Source organism: Drosophila serrata, unplaced genomic scaffold (assembly GCF_035046125.1).
Source record: "Drosophila serrata isolate PLE 108 unplaced genomic scaffold, ASM3504612v1 contig_184, whole genome shotgun sequence".
Taxonomy (NCBI): Eukaryota; Metazoa; Arthropoda; class Insecta; order Diptera; family Drosophilidae; genus Drosophila; species Drosophila serrata.
Genome location: NW_028257082.1, coordinates 6,952,882 through 6,967,216, shown reverse-complemented (window position 1 = coordinate 6,967,216; position 14,335 = coordinate 6,952,882). Strand labels below are relative to the sequence as shown.

General features: G+C 45.8%; 2 protein-coding genes across 4 annotated transcripts; both read right to left on the bottom strand.

Moving 5' to 3' along the window:
- Positions 1 to 130: 130 nt before the first annotated feature.
- dila (centrosomal protein dilatory) lies at positions 131 to 4,221 on the bottom strand. Its single transcript, XM_020943875.2, has 8 exons — positions 4,091 to 4,221; positions 3,805 to 4,026; positions 2,310 to 3,750; positions 2,141 to 2,258; positions 1,945 to 2,082; positions 1,464 to 1,884; positions 751 to 1,406; positions 131 to 693 (listed from the first exon to the last, which is right to left on the bottom strand). The coding sequence occupies exons 1-8, from the start codon at positions 4,115 to 4,117 to the stop codon at positions 267 to 269; spliced, it is 3,450 nt and encodes a 1,149-aa protein (XP_020799534.2). The 5' UTR covers positions 4,118 to 4,221; the 3' UTR covers positions 131 to 266.
- A 798-nt stretch (positions 4,222 to 5,019) lies between these two features.
- Positions 5,020 to 14,323, bottom strand: hebe (protein). Of its 3 annotated transcripts, none has more exons than XM_020946821.2 (2): positions 13,920 to 14,323; positions 5,020 to 6,836 (listed from the first exon to the last, which is right to left on the bottom strand). In XM_020946821.2, exon 2 carries the CDS (start codon positions 6,753 to 6,755, stop codon positions 5,346 to 5,348), a length of 1,410 nt encoding a protein of 469 aa, XP_020802480.2. In that variant the 5' UTR covers positions 6,756 to 6,836; positions 13,920 to 14,323; the 3' UTR covers positions 5,020 to 5,345. The 3 variants fall into 3 exon arrangements, with proteins under 3 accessions (XP_020802480.2, XP_020802471.2, XP_086684718.1); XM_020946812.2 differs by lacking the exon at positions 13,920 to 14,323 and adding an exon at positions 11,059 to 11,252; XM_086828592.1 differs by lacking the exon at positions 13,920 to 14,323 and adding an exon at positions 7,860 to 8,189.
- Between the last annotated feature and the right edge of the window lie 12 nt (positions 14,324 to 14,335).

Genomic DNA, 14,335 nt, shown 5'->3' with positions numbered 1-14,335 from the left:
AAACTTCTTAATCAAATTATTAATTTGCAAGAGCATAATTATAATACTCTGCCAGGCTATAAAAATAAATCGGACTTGTAGAAATCTTCATTTGCTTCATTTAAGCAATTATCTTTTATAAAAATTGAAGTTTACGTTCAAACGAAAATTTTTAAATGTTTATTTAAATTAATTAAAATTGCTTAAATTAATTGAGTATTCTTGAGCATTTTAGCTTGGAGATTCCTTAAACTTTTTTAAGAACTAAGTTTTTATTGTAGTATTATTTATTTTACGCAGTAATCTTTGCGCTGCTGTCGTATAACCGCATTTAGTTTGAGGCACTGCTGCCTCAGGGCATCGTTGTCGCCCTTCAGAATCTCAATGGTCTCCTCCTGCCGCTGGATGGTATGATGGACACGCTTCTGAAGCTGATCCATCTCCTGCTTGTGCCGCTCGGTCAGCACGGCTAGTTCGCCCTGGATGTCCGCGTTGAGGTTGTCTCGGAGTCTGTCCCGCTCGCTGATGATGTCGCCGCACATCTTCTTGCTATGACCCAGCTCCAGCTGAAGCTGCTGCACCTCAGCTTGACTGTTTCGAACTTGGGCATCCGCCTCCGCCAGTTTGCCTCGCGTCTCTGCATATTTCTCCCGCAAGGACTTCTCCACACTCTCGGCCAGTGCCAGATCCTTCTCGTACTTCTCCTTGAGGCGACTGGGGAAACCCTTTATTAAATTACCTTCCCTCCACTTTTTTAAATAATTTACTCACGCCATCTTCTGCTCATGCTCCTCGCCATGTTGCAGTGCATCAGCCTCCATGCGTACCACCAGCTCGTCCAGCTGGCGATCCCTCTCCGCCCGATAGTGCTGCCGAATGGCATTCTCCTTCTCTGCCTGGGCCAGCTTGGCCTTGTTCTCGTGCTCCGCCTTCCAGAGCTCAAAGTCCGCCTGGTACTGCTGCTCGATGGTGTTGATGCGGTTCTGATACTTCTCCTCCTGCTTGGCCATGCGCTCCTGCATCTCAAACTTGGCCTGCTCCAGTTCCTGCTCCTGTTCCCGCAACGCCTCCTGGCGGCGCACCTGATGATCGGACTCCCGCTGTCGGAGCTCTGCCTGCAGGCGCTCCCGCTCAGCGGCAAACTCTTCGACCAGTTTCTGGCGCTGCTCGGCCTGGGCCCGCTGCTCCTCCTCCAGTTGACGCTCAAATCTCTCCCGGATGGCCGTTCGCTCCTTCTCGATAACGGCCTCCCGATCCTGAGCGCAGCTCTCGCGGATGCTCGTCTCGATCTGTTCGTGCTTGGTACGTGCCTCTTCTAGGGCATCGAGCAACTGCATCTGGTGAGCGCGCTTCAGCTCGGTGACCTGTCGCTGGTGGTCGCAAGTCATCTTGTTAATTTCCGCCTCTAAGCCCTTCACCGTGAGCTCCTGGAAAAGATATTGAAACAATATAGAATAAAATAATATAATATTAAATTTCTCTACCTTGATCTTCTTGGTATTCTCGCGCACCCAACGCTCTCGTCGTATTTTCTCGCCCGCCATTGTTGTCTCCTTGGTCTTGGCCAACTCCGTTTCCAGGCGGTGCTCCCAGGCCTGATTCTGGCTCTCCAGGCGACGGGTGAGGGCAGCCACCTTCTCGCAGAGGGAGCCTTTGTCTTTGAGCAGCTGCTCAATGAAACCCTGATGACGGGTCACCACCTCCTCGTAGTGTTTCTTCTGGTCACGCAGCTTGGCCGCACCATTAGACTTCTCGGCACGCAGGCTCTTCTGCTTTTCGCCACGCAGCTGCAGGACATGCTCCTTAGACATGTGGATGGCGTTGGCCAGCTCATTGGCCCGCAGGCTTAGAGCAATGACCCTACGTGCCAGCTGGTGATTGGGCACCATGAGCAGTTCGGATAATCTGGAATAGCAGGGAATGTAGGGTAAGAATTCTCAGGAGGCCATCATATAATGTACGCACTTGGGCACCTCATCAGTGACATCGGGTTCCACCACGAACTCCACTTCGGATCTAGTGCTCTCCGGGATGGAACGACGTGTTTCCATTAGGGTTTTATCGCAGCTGCTCTCCACATTATTCAGATAGGCCAAGATGTCTCTGTGGAACAGGGTTTATTTCGAGTTAAATTTTATTTAAATCCAATCCTAATACTTACTTGTATTTATCTCCGCTCTCCGGAACTGCTCCCTCGCTGAGGGTCACCGTTTCGGCGGTCTCACAGCGCGAATCCAACTTCAGGTTAAGTTCACTGGGAAGACGCTCGGAAAAGTTGTCTGAAAAGTTATATATTTAGTGGGAAACGAGTAATATATCCAGCTACTCACCCCTCTTCTTGTCCTCCTCAATTTCCTTGATGACGGACACAATCTCATCGTATGTAGAGTCCCTGGAATCTTCGTTCGACTTCAGGGAGATCTGGGAAGCACTGTCATTGTCCTGGGCCTCGTCCAAGTCCTCCAGTCCCGGCTTGTTCTTCTGCTCGAACTGCTTCTGCTCCTGCATGCTCATCCAGCTGTCCACCTTGTCCAGATTGTATTCGGAAAGCTTACGCTCCCCCCGTAGGCTGCCCACACTGATGGCCTTCTTCAGCTTGCCCTGAGGAGCTGTCACCGTATTGACTGTCGTTTTTGTCGTCTCCTTCGACTTGCTGTTCCGGGCTATGGGATCCGCACTGGCCGGCTTCACGTTCTCCTTTTTCTTGCCCACGAACGGAGGCGCCGAGGCCACCTTGAGGTAGTTATTGATGACCGAGTCGGAGCTGGTGGTACCGAAGGATCGCCGATCCTCCTGCACGGCAGGCAGGAAATTGTTTTCGGCACCAAAGTTCCTTGGATTGGGAGTTGCTCGGTAGGAAGTACCACTGTTATTAGCAGAAGTACTTGTGGTGGAGGAGGAGACCAGATTCTTGGTCTCGGATAGGTTGTTTTGCTTATCCTTAGTCGGAGAGCTGTACTTGCCCATATATTCTGGGAGTGGCTCAATGTTGTTGAGGGGTTCGGGTCCCAAGTGATTCTTCACCACCTGGACACTGCCCACTGCCTGCTTGTACTCCCTGATCACATTTAGCTCTGGCGTGGGAGCCTTTTGTAGACTGGGAGTAGGAAGTGGAAGAGGAGCTTCCAGATGAGAAGTTACCTCCGCAAAGCGACAGCTAGGAGCATCACAGGCACACTTGAGCTCAGCCGTTGAGGCTTCATTGGTGCTCGTGGTGGAAGAGGATCGAGTGCTGCAAGTGCAGTTCTCAGAGGGGCACTTGGGATACTCGTAGGTCTCCGCCAGCACCTCTCCCTCGGCGGCAGTGGAGCCAAAGTGAACGGATTTCTTCTGGCCAGCCGGATCAGTTGGTTCCGTCTGTTTGCTTAAGAAACTGGGAAGAGTTAGAGGTCCCGGAGCAGAGATACTAGGACGCGCCTCCTGCTTGTCATTATCGCAGTCACTGGAGTCCAAGTCGGTGTGCATATTCGGCTTGCTGAAGGATACTCTTCCAGGAAGATCAGGCTTGGCTGTACGCTGAAGCAGAGCCCCATTACTTAGACCCTGCTGCTGGCCCGAATAGGAACTGTACGAGGATTTACCCTTGTCACTGCCTGGCATGGTGACCAGGAAACGCTCCAGCTGCTGCTCCCCCTCCTCGCTGCTGTCGGGGGTGCGTTTGTGCAGCGAATAGTCGGACTCGGAAGAGTTGCAGGTGCTGCGGCACAGCCAGCTCCGCTTGATGGGCTCCTCTAGCAGAGACTTAAGCAGGTCGTTGGACGAGACTTGTCTCTGGAAAGGAATCGAGGTACTTACTGGTTATCTAAGCCCCAGGCTGCCACTCACCTTGCCGCTGTGCCGGAGCTCCTTGTCGCCAAAGTAGCTGCTCTGCCGGCGACCGAACTTGGGATCCGCGGACTGAGGTCGTCCCAGGAAAGGCGAGGAACGACTACGCTGCTGCAGGAAGTTCGCTGAGCGGGGCCGGAAATGGGGACACGGATTGTGGAGAGTCGTCAGCGAGCGAGTGGTATACTTGGGCTTCGTTTTCTGTCGTGTGGCGAGGTTTATCTAAGGCGGTTCCAAGAACAGATTTTACGGATTGTCTTTTTGGTCATGGGATCATGGAACCTACCTGCGAGCCCTTAAGACATAAATCCATAATAGCTTACGAAAAATTCACTCATCTAGATACTTTTTGAACCCGACTGCCCTGCCATAGCCTGCTGATTGCCGAAAGGCACTGCCGGCCAAGTCCTGGCCCAAACTTGGTTTGTTTTGGCCAACCACCACCTGACATATCGATTAAACGCATGTGCTAGCTGTCGTGTAGGGGTCAGGAGCAGGACGACGACAGATGTTGGTCAGCGGCGCTGCAACCCTCAAAAAACAGGCGGTCGCCAGTTGACATGGTTACTACGTGCCACCCTCTCACACGTTGCGGAACAGGTGTTGCGGCATCGGTGATTCATCCACCCAACCCCCAACTCCATTGAATTATTATTTTATTATTAATTGTGTCCAACATGTAGAGACTTCCACAATCAATCACCGACTATCGACAAAGGCAAAACCAGCCGAATCGAAGCAATTAATCACGGAAGGTAACTGATTGCGACTAGAGCATATCGAAGGTCATCGCCAGGGGGCTTCGGGGGTTCAATGCTAGACATTGTCGGCAAACACTTTCCGTTTTCATTCACATCGACTGAGTACACATGTGCTCGTTGAGCTCGTGGTCTTAACATTCTTTGATAGCTTCTAGGCATGGTTGCTATCTCCTGCTTTAAGAGCTTTATGCCAAACAAATATTTCTGACTGTAAACATATTTTGAATAAGGCAAAGGAACCCGGGAATCAAGAGCTCATAACCCTTAATAAAATTAAAGACAATAACTAAGCACTTTCGAGTTCTGAGACAATATTCTCCTCTCCAGGTACTTGATACACCTTTCTGTAAACAAAAACAAAGCTATCTTTGTGGAGCAAACTTAAGTGCCTCAAGGGAAAGAAAACAAAATAAGGCTTTCTTCTTATCTCTTTAGCAGTCCAAACTCCGAAACATTTTTCAATAATAATAATTTATTAAAATAAAGCAAATGGTGTCTATTGCAATAAACGTAGTTTGGTTTTGCAAGTCCCGGCAAACAACAGATTTTGGGGACTCGGCCTCAACAGCTGGCGACCTCTCTCCATCCTCACTCCATTCTCCACACTCGATACTCGATACTGACTGATGCACGAAGCATAAAATTAAATTTGGCAACATTTCTCGTAATCAACTTAGCAACTAACTCAAAATACAATACAATAGTTGATGGTTTTTTTTTCTCTTGTTTTAACAAACAAATTGCACTACTTCTCTCCGTCCATCCAATCTGATCCGCTTCCTATTCCGCACGCAATGCAGGCGTCACCTGGACATCATCGTTCTGCTCGTCGCTCTTGATGTCAAACTTCAGCTTGGCCAGCTCCTTGAGTTCTCCATCGGCCGCGGAAGGACTGCCCTCGGACACTACCTTCACGGTGTCGGGATAGTTGTTCTCACCGCCACCCAGCTCCTGCGAGAAACTGACCACTGTCTTGGGCTCATAGTTGACTCCAAGAGCGCCACTGGGATCCGGCGAGGGTATGCTGGGGCCATCGCTGCTGTGGCCATTGGTCTGTCCATTGGTGTGGGAAATGGTGATGGCCTCTTCCTCCTCCTTATGTCCATTTGTGGCTGGAGTTGCCTCCTCCTCCTTGTGGCCATTTGTGGTTGGAGCAGCTGGCTCTACCACATCCACCTGGGCCTCCACTGGAGCGGGAGCGGAAGCGGATGTGGGTGTCACGGCTACGGGTGCCACCTCTACAGCCTCAGGCTCTGGCTCTACTTTCCTCTCAGCCGCCACTGGAGCTGGTTCTGGCACTGCAACTGGAGTTGGCTCGGGAGCTGCTTCTACCTCTGCCTCCTCCTCGCCGGCAACCGCCTTGTTGACCTCCTCAATGGCCTTGGCCACCTCCTCGGGAGCCACATCAGAGCTCTCGGCCTGCGAATGTCCATTAGTGATGGTGGTTTCCTCGCTGTGACCGTTGCTGGTTACGGGTTCCGGTTCGGGTTCGGTAATCAGAGCAGAGGTTACAACAGCAGCCACCTGGGGTTGTTGCTCCGGCTTCTTCTCCTTCTCCTCCTCCACCTTCTCGGCCACCGGGGCTGGGATCTCAAGGGCAGGAACTATGGCCGGGCTGGCCATGGTCTCCACAAAGGAGGTGCGATTGGGCGAGTCTGGCGAGATCATGACGTGAGTGAAGTAGCCACTGCGCCTGTTCTCAAAGTCCAGCACATTCTCCTTGGCCAGTCGCTCCTGGATGCGTCGCTGGCGTCTGATGAACTCCGGCACATCGGCGTCCTCCGAATCGGCGGGTGTGGGTGACTCCGCCAGCTTGGGGCGTCGCAGCACAACCTTGGCGGCCTCATTCTCGCCGTCAGAGGTGCCGTTGCCATTGGTAGCCCAGGAGGCGGTGCCATTCGAGGGCTTGAAGACACCATTAAACTTGGTGCCGACGATGAATTTGTTGGTATTATTATTGGCCACATTGCTATTGGCACTCTTGTAGGCATTGTAGTTGTTGGTGGCATTCGGCTGGGGCGACAGCGGATTGCCGTTCTCCTCGCCCTTGGGCGACTTGGGAATGGTGAAGTTGGGCTTGCCGTGGCTGATCAGCAGCTTGGTGGCCGGCGAGGGGCTCTTGTCCGGCAGCGGCGAGGGCAGACCACTGCGGATCTGTATGCTCGGCTTGTTGTTGATGGTCTCGGCCATGTCTGTTGTGCTGGGGGGATCTGGATCTGGCAGCTGGCGAAAAAGCTTTTACTTTCCGTTTCCGTCAATCGTAACGGGTCTCTGTCGAAGAAGAATGGAGGGAAACAAAGGAAATTAATAAAACATTTAAGAGATGGCAAAAAAAAAAGGAGAAAAAAACCAAAATAAATTAAATCACTCGTATTCAATCATGCTAATTTTTGGCCATAATAATTTTGGGTGAAAAGAGAGCTTGCAGCTGTTTGGCTCACAGCTCTTGGCTTAAATAAATATGTATTCAGTATATATGGAGGGAAAATTGCCAGCTAATTGCAACAATTTTGTTTGATTAGGTGAAACCTAAGGTTGATTAGTAGCGGAATAATATCTTATCTGAAAGCCCTTAACGACGATTTACTGCCGAGGGGGGCAGGCTTAAAGCTAGTCAAGTTTTTAGTTTGTAACTACTTCAGGCAGGAATGTATTTATGATTAGATTTTACACATAGGCGGCATGAGTGAATCACCTTTATGGCTTTAAGAATTTCTCTAGAAAGGTTATGAATACTTTTGGCAGGTGATGAATAATGAGTCATCCAAATAATTGAAAATTTTTTGGGGGTTTTTTAAGGATTTAATGGCGACAAGTTAAGAATCAGTCAATTAGTTTTGGGGATTTTCTTTAGATTCAATTAGGAATATACAAAAATAAAGTACATTTGAAATGATCAACTTTACAGATTATTTCGAAGGTTTCATTAGATTCAATGAAGAAAATTACTGGAGAGAGAAACACTTTACTTTAAGCTAAATGCAGGTGTGAAATATTTAGGACTTGTAACTTTTTCAGAACCCAATTAAGAATCTTTACCACAGACCACATTGATAAATTTAATGTCCCTAAAATTGGTTTTTGCAAGATCCACCTAAATTAAATTCTTAATGATTTCCTTTCTAATTGATTAGACAACTTTAAAAATGATTCATTGAATGTTATTCCTTATACCTTTGCAATCAATTTACTTGCAAATTATCCATTCGCAATCGTTTCACACGGCGTATGCGTAATTACATAACACAGACTACGCGTCCACTGGCAATGACAGTGCCAGGGTCAGCTACTTACTGTCGCCCATTGTGAGGCCCCAAAAACAAACAAACAAATGTACGTATTCGTTGATTGCTGATAGAGATAAACTTGCTTAAATATCAATTAGATCGATGGCTAGGGTTTGTCCAAGTGAAATGGAACGTCTGGCGCTAGAATTGAATCGAAGCCACCGGACAAAAACAGCTAATTGAATGCCGGACGGCAATCCGTTTTCCGATCATCAGGCCCCATGTGACATCGCAGATACCAGGGGCTACAGCTGACCCAAGTCCATCAGTTGACCAACTCACGTATGGCGATCGGAACTGATATCGAAACAGGTACGAGACTGATACTGATACTGATACTGATACTGATATTGATACGATATGCGATGTGTGATGCGAACGGTTTCGTTGGCGGTCCAATTTCATTAGCATTTACCCATTTACCCCCCTCCTATGAGCCCCTTCGAGGGGCAATTTAATTAAGATCTGCAATTTATAGAGCTTTGTACACTCGTAAATTCCAGACGCGTTCAATTGCCCCACAAAAAGGTCAGCTCTCGTCTCTCAGTTTTGTTTTTTGATTTGTACCTTCTGATGATTACTTGATTGCTTTACGATGTGAGCTACGAATTGTTTCAGAGCCACGTCAAGTTCAAACAAAGCGATTAGGGTAATGAAACTATCTAGAGAATCGTTAAGGGGTTGAATTTTAATAGCTTCACTGAGACAAAGTGTAACCAAATAAAATGCTTTGTATAATTTCCCAAATATAATTTATATGAGCAGTTTGCAATAGGATAAAAGGAAGATCAGATCCCTTAAAGATCCCTCATTTGGAGGAAAAACGTGAAAGTTATTATAAAATTAGCTAAAAAGGATATTACATATCGTTGAAATGTTTCTCATGGATGTGCCTCAACATGTTTCTGGCAACACTTATCTATTAACAATTATTATTGTTTACTTTTCATTGTTTTATTTAAGATTTCACATCCGTTTAACCATAATACGAGCATTAAATTTAGAAATTTCTTACATCTTCCTATTATATTAATGTGGAAAACCCTTCTTCATAAACCTTCTAAATTCCTTATTTTTATTTATCCAAGTGTATTTCCCCAATCCGCTTATTAATTAGTCACCTAACCAGTCCCAAACTTTCCGTTTATATCTTTTTAAAATTCTACCAAGTCACGGAGAGTATAGCCTCTGCCTAGTTTTTATAATTGACACACTGACTTAATTATTCATCGTTCAGGCCAACAATCCAGAGAGGGAATGTGCGTCAGCCGGCGTGGAGTTGGTTTATAACGATTTTTTCCCTTAACCCATGACAGGCAATTAAAAAAATTAAAAAACAGTGTCTGGGCCTGATAAAGGCGAAACGAAAACGAATTTATAGCCCGAGACTCTCTGGTTATTTGTCGAATGTTTCAACTGTGCCGCCTGAGCCGAAAGGCTTAACGCTCAAATGTTTACTTTTATGAGGTGGGCGGGAGTGTTAATTGAGCAAAACTGGGGATGCGATCTTACCGGCACATTGTACCTACAAACATACATAATTCGAAATAAAAATATTTTGTTTTCGCCACTCTCTGCTATGGGTATTTGTTCAATATATATTTCCCACTCGGTTACCCGGCCATCGACCAATTTGGCCTTGAAATAGCTGCTGTGAAGTGCATAAGCTGGCTAACAAATTTGCATAAGGTGAACGAGAATGGAATACTATTGAGAATGAGCTTCGGTTTGGCACTCACTTCTCGCTGAGAACCACATTCTGTGATTAAATAATCAATTTTCAGCATTCATGGCACTTTAGGAGTTACCTATGTAAAGTTATTTTTAGAGTAAGGTTGCTATATGAATAATATTTAGCTAAGAAACACTCAGCTCTATGTGATCTATCTAGTCTCGAATGATGTATATTTGAAATCTAATGAAAGTTTTGAAAACTAATAAAATGCACCTTTTGTTGGTCTGAAAACGAAAGCATCTAGACACACACATAATATCCATGGGGATTGGCAAACTTTCTTATAAACAAACACAAATATATGTATACAATACACATTTCACCCAAATTCTTTGCATCTCCGAATTCAGGGTGTGAATTGAGGGGCCCGAGATAAAACCTTTGGGCCATAAAAGAGCTTTTGCCATAGAAATTCGATTTGGTAGAGGAGTCCCCTTTCAACTGAGTTGCGTGAGATCGGTGCGTCTATCACGGCGCAGATCAAATTAGTTTCTTGGCCGCCTTTTCCTGAACCTTTTTCGGTTTGGAGGAGGCTACCAACCAAGTCGTTGTGGTTGCCAGCAAACTCGGTCAGCCCAGTGGGAACCGAGAGACGGCAATGCGAGTACAACAATTGCAATCTGTTTTGCAGTCTCTGGCTGGGAACCGCTAACTTGGCCAAGAGCTGACACTGCTGCCACTGCTGCTGCCATAAATATCAGTCAAAAAAAGGGTGCCATGGGTAAGGGTAATCTTATCGAAGCCAAGAGTTTGCCATTGCCAAAATCGAGGCTCGGTTCTGATAAGAGCAGCCGAGCAGCAGCCAGCATAATCCGAGGTGGCGATAAGACCTGCACCGGGTGCCTATTACCCAATCATGTGATTAAAGCCAAAAGAAAGTGAAATCGGTGGCTGGCATAAAGAAAGGCATAAAGCGGAGCCCGAGTTCAAGGTACGGCGATGGATCCAAGCGAGAGTGCTTTGCCGCCTGGCCGCATAATTAGTTGTAAATATTTTTCATACGTTGGAGCTGGGCAATTTATGGGATTTATGGTTATGTGCTCGCTGGATCGTCTTCACAGCCGTGAAAGTTACACAGAACCAAAAATGGTATCAGAAGTCAATAGGGAAATATTATATATTTCCACATTTGTTAGATTTCGTATATATTTTCTTTGTGTGCAGTGTTCTGAGGAATTTAGTCATGACCCCCGGATCATTGAGTATATAGAACGTGTTAAAGATACGCGTCAAATTCGATATAGTTGGGCTATTTTAACGGCCACAAATGTCAAAGTCACGAACGCTAAGCGGCTTTGTTTTTTTTTTCGCAGTGGCCAACGCGGCGTATGAGCAATCGTAAGGAGCTCAGGCAATATTTACACGTTTGCAGGTTTTTCTCAAAAAATACCTAAACACTCACTCACACACACACACTCATGCATACTTTTGATACTTTTTGGCACTGAAGTTGGCTACAATGGAGACGCACCTATAATGACAGGCTAACTGTTTTGTGTCGTCCGCTGCGTTACCGTAAAACGCCGAATCGTAACTGAAAACTGAACGCTGGCAACGAACCTGACCAACTTCGGAGTTCGGACGCCTGGAGTCGGCTCGGTTATCGCTCTGCTCGTGCGCATATAGCTATATGGCTATATGACTCGTATATTGTGGCAAAATAAATACAAATACGAATGCGAAAAAAATAAAGAAATACCTGAACGGCGAACGGCGAGAAAAGCTGTTCGCTGTCGGCGCTTAATAGCCGCTCTGAAATGCCCTGGAGGCGCCTCCCCCCCAAGTCCGCGTGAAAGGTGCTCGTGCTCCCTTGAGGAAAATACTGCCCCCCTTCAGCCGATGTGTGTACATTACTTAATTGCTGGCAAATTATGCATCATCTGGACGAGCAGTGGACAAAGTGGACACTTCCGACACGGCCGAAAAACGAAAAGAAAAGCCCACAAGTAATTATTTCTGTAAATATTACACCAAGTCTGGGTTTACACGTGCACCACATTCACATGATCAGCTGCAGGAGCTTCTATAGATCATGAATATGTTTTGATTCATTGAGATTATCTGTTTTTTTGCTTGGTAAATTGCATTATAGTGAGCAATACTATGTATTTGCTTTGGCTTACTACGGGAACACGTATTTTTACTTCTCGCGGAGTGTTGGTTATTCAATCAGACTGAGATTATCCATGGCTTGGCTTTATGGCCCCTGCAATTATGGCGTATATTTATAGACCAGTTATTAACAACAACAACAAAAAAACCCGTTTGTGGGACTCCTCAACTTACTTTGGAGGGTCTTTTAAATTAAACCACTAATTGAAGAAGAACCCCAGTCTGATGTTATCTCATACAAACAATAAATGTCATAATAAATATTTTATCATTATTTCAACAAGGCCAAAAAAACGTGCAGTTCTTTTATAAGTTAAGTCAATAAGAGTTGTTTTGATTTTTATGGATATATTGCCGTGTAGACATATAGTTGACAAGCCAATATTTATTTAAAGTTTATTATAGCTGGAATTTCCTACACATTTTTGGGGGAAATATTTCCCTAATTTATATTTCTATCTATTTTTCTGAAATCAGAGCTGATAGTCTCAGAGTTCTTTCAAAGATGTCTGGCCTTAAAACAAACTATCTTGGTTAAGAAATCTTTAAGTGTGTTCAAAATAGAGTTAAGTTCTTCTGGAAAAACCTAATCAAAACTCTTTTAATTGAAAATACCAGAAGTCCTTGACTTTAAACAATTCCCTTGAACTATAATTCACACGTTTTCAGTGCCTTTTGAAAAAGAGATTTGGGTTTATGCCAACTCGAGTTACCAAAAAGAAAACAACAAACAAACAAAAAAACTACTACACACGCGAAGCCATATCGGCTTGATAACATTTGCCAACATCGAAATTTTATGAGTTTGTGTTCGAATGTGTTGTGTTTTTTTCGCTGTCGCCGTTTGATTATTTCGCTGATAGCGAGAGCAAAGTGTATTTGCTATTTACACGATTCTGTGGGTGCCCTAATGCGAGGCTTCCGCCCAAAAGCTCTCCAGCTCCCAGGCGATTTCCCCGCGGCCATGAAAATCGTGAGGGAGTGACGGCAACGGAATGGAGCTGGCTGGAGCAGGGCCACCAAGTGGTCTGGAGAGGAGGATTGGAGTGGGCAAAGCCGTTTGACTTGTGCGCTGCGCCTGCGGGGAGTGGCTTTGGCCCCAAAAACGGAATGAATGCCCCATATACATACATGCTCCAAGCCGTCATAAGGCCAGGAAAAACTGGTAAGCCTGCACAGTGAAAAAAATCAAAGGCAAGTGGGTCAATCGTTTTTGACGCGTTTTATGCGGCTTTGAAGATGGAAATTTTTGATTGGGATTATTAATTTTCTAAGCTATTATATTTATAATATAAATCCCAGAAGTTTATAATGAGATTACACTTTTAATTTAAGAATTTCTTTTCATTTCGCTCTGTGTGGCGACCTGTTTTCGCCTAGCGGAGCAGAAGAAGCCAGTTTTGGCCAGTGGCGCTGGCCACCCAATCGATGTGCTAATTACTGGGGCTCCAGAATGTGCCACAAATGCCAGAACGTCGAGAATGTCAGAATTTTTTCGGAATTCTAAAAACTTTTCTGCCATGCGAGCTGGCAATGTTTGCACATCATTACAATTACGCCGTCGCCGAGTGCTTTATTTTAATGATCTATTTAGCGAGTGCAGTTGAATAACACAACGCTAATTGACACACACACTTGAGCTCCGATTTTGATTCGGAATGGGAATCGGCAATCGGAATCGGTATAGTAACCTTGACAGAGAAAATTTCCAATTAACGGCGCCTGCCAATTTGCGTACACTGTGCGCAAAAGAGACTAGCAAAAAGTGGCACACTCTGCTCCGGTCTTCGCTTTTAAGAATCATTATTAATTATTTTCGTTTTGGCGGAGAGCAATTATGCCACATAATGACAGCGGCAGTTAACTAATTGGGTCGTTCACTCCGAGGAGACACAGAGAGATGGAGAAAGAACCCAAATTCTGGGGACTGCCGGCTGGCGGCTGCGTGATCGGTGGTGTGTCTTATCGGGGCATTATTGGGAATTGGATTGGGGAAAAAACACACATTGATTGGCTTGATTATATGCACAATAAATATATACAAGAGTCGATGACTTGTTCACTTCTGTCAGCTTTCCATTCGTTTATGGTAAATTGCTGGGCGCTGCTGCCAATTAAATTAGAAATTGTTGACCAGCCCGAAAACCAAAAACTTTGGTCGTCTGTCGCTGCTTGTTTTGCATAAAAAATTAAAACTTGGACACACAAAACGAAACATACAAATTGTTATTGTTGTTGTTGTTGTTGCTGATGTCGCTGTTGCCGTTGGTGCACGCGGTGTTAAAACTTTCGAATCTGCTCGGTCGGGGTTTGCTTGGATCGTATCGGATAGCGCAAAAACGCTCTGCACAGGCGCGTAACGTGTTTTCAACTGAAGCTCAGCAGCTCGCGAAGGCGATCGCGGCTCAACGCGTTGCCGATCAACAGCAACAACGGCAGCAGCAGCAACATTAACAGCAACAACAATGCCAGCTTTAATGAATGAAAGCGTAATTTTTCCAGCCGCCTTTGTCGGGGCCAACAATGTGCAGTTTTTGTACGCCGGCCACAATGCCCGTCCTTTGAGTTCGCACACAAAAGACGAGCAAAACAACAGCCAAGAGATCAGTCAAAACAAACATTGCATCAGGCAAGCC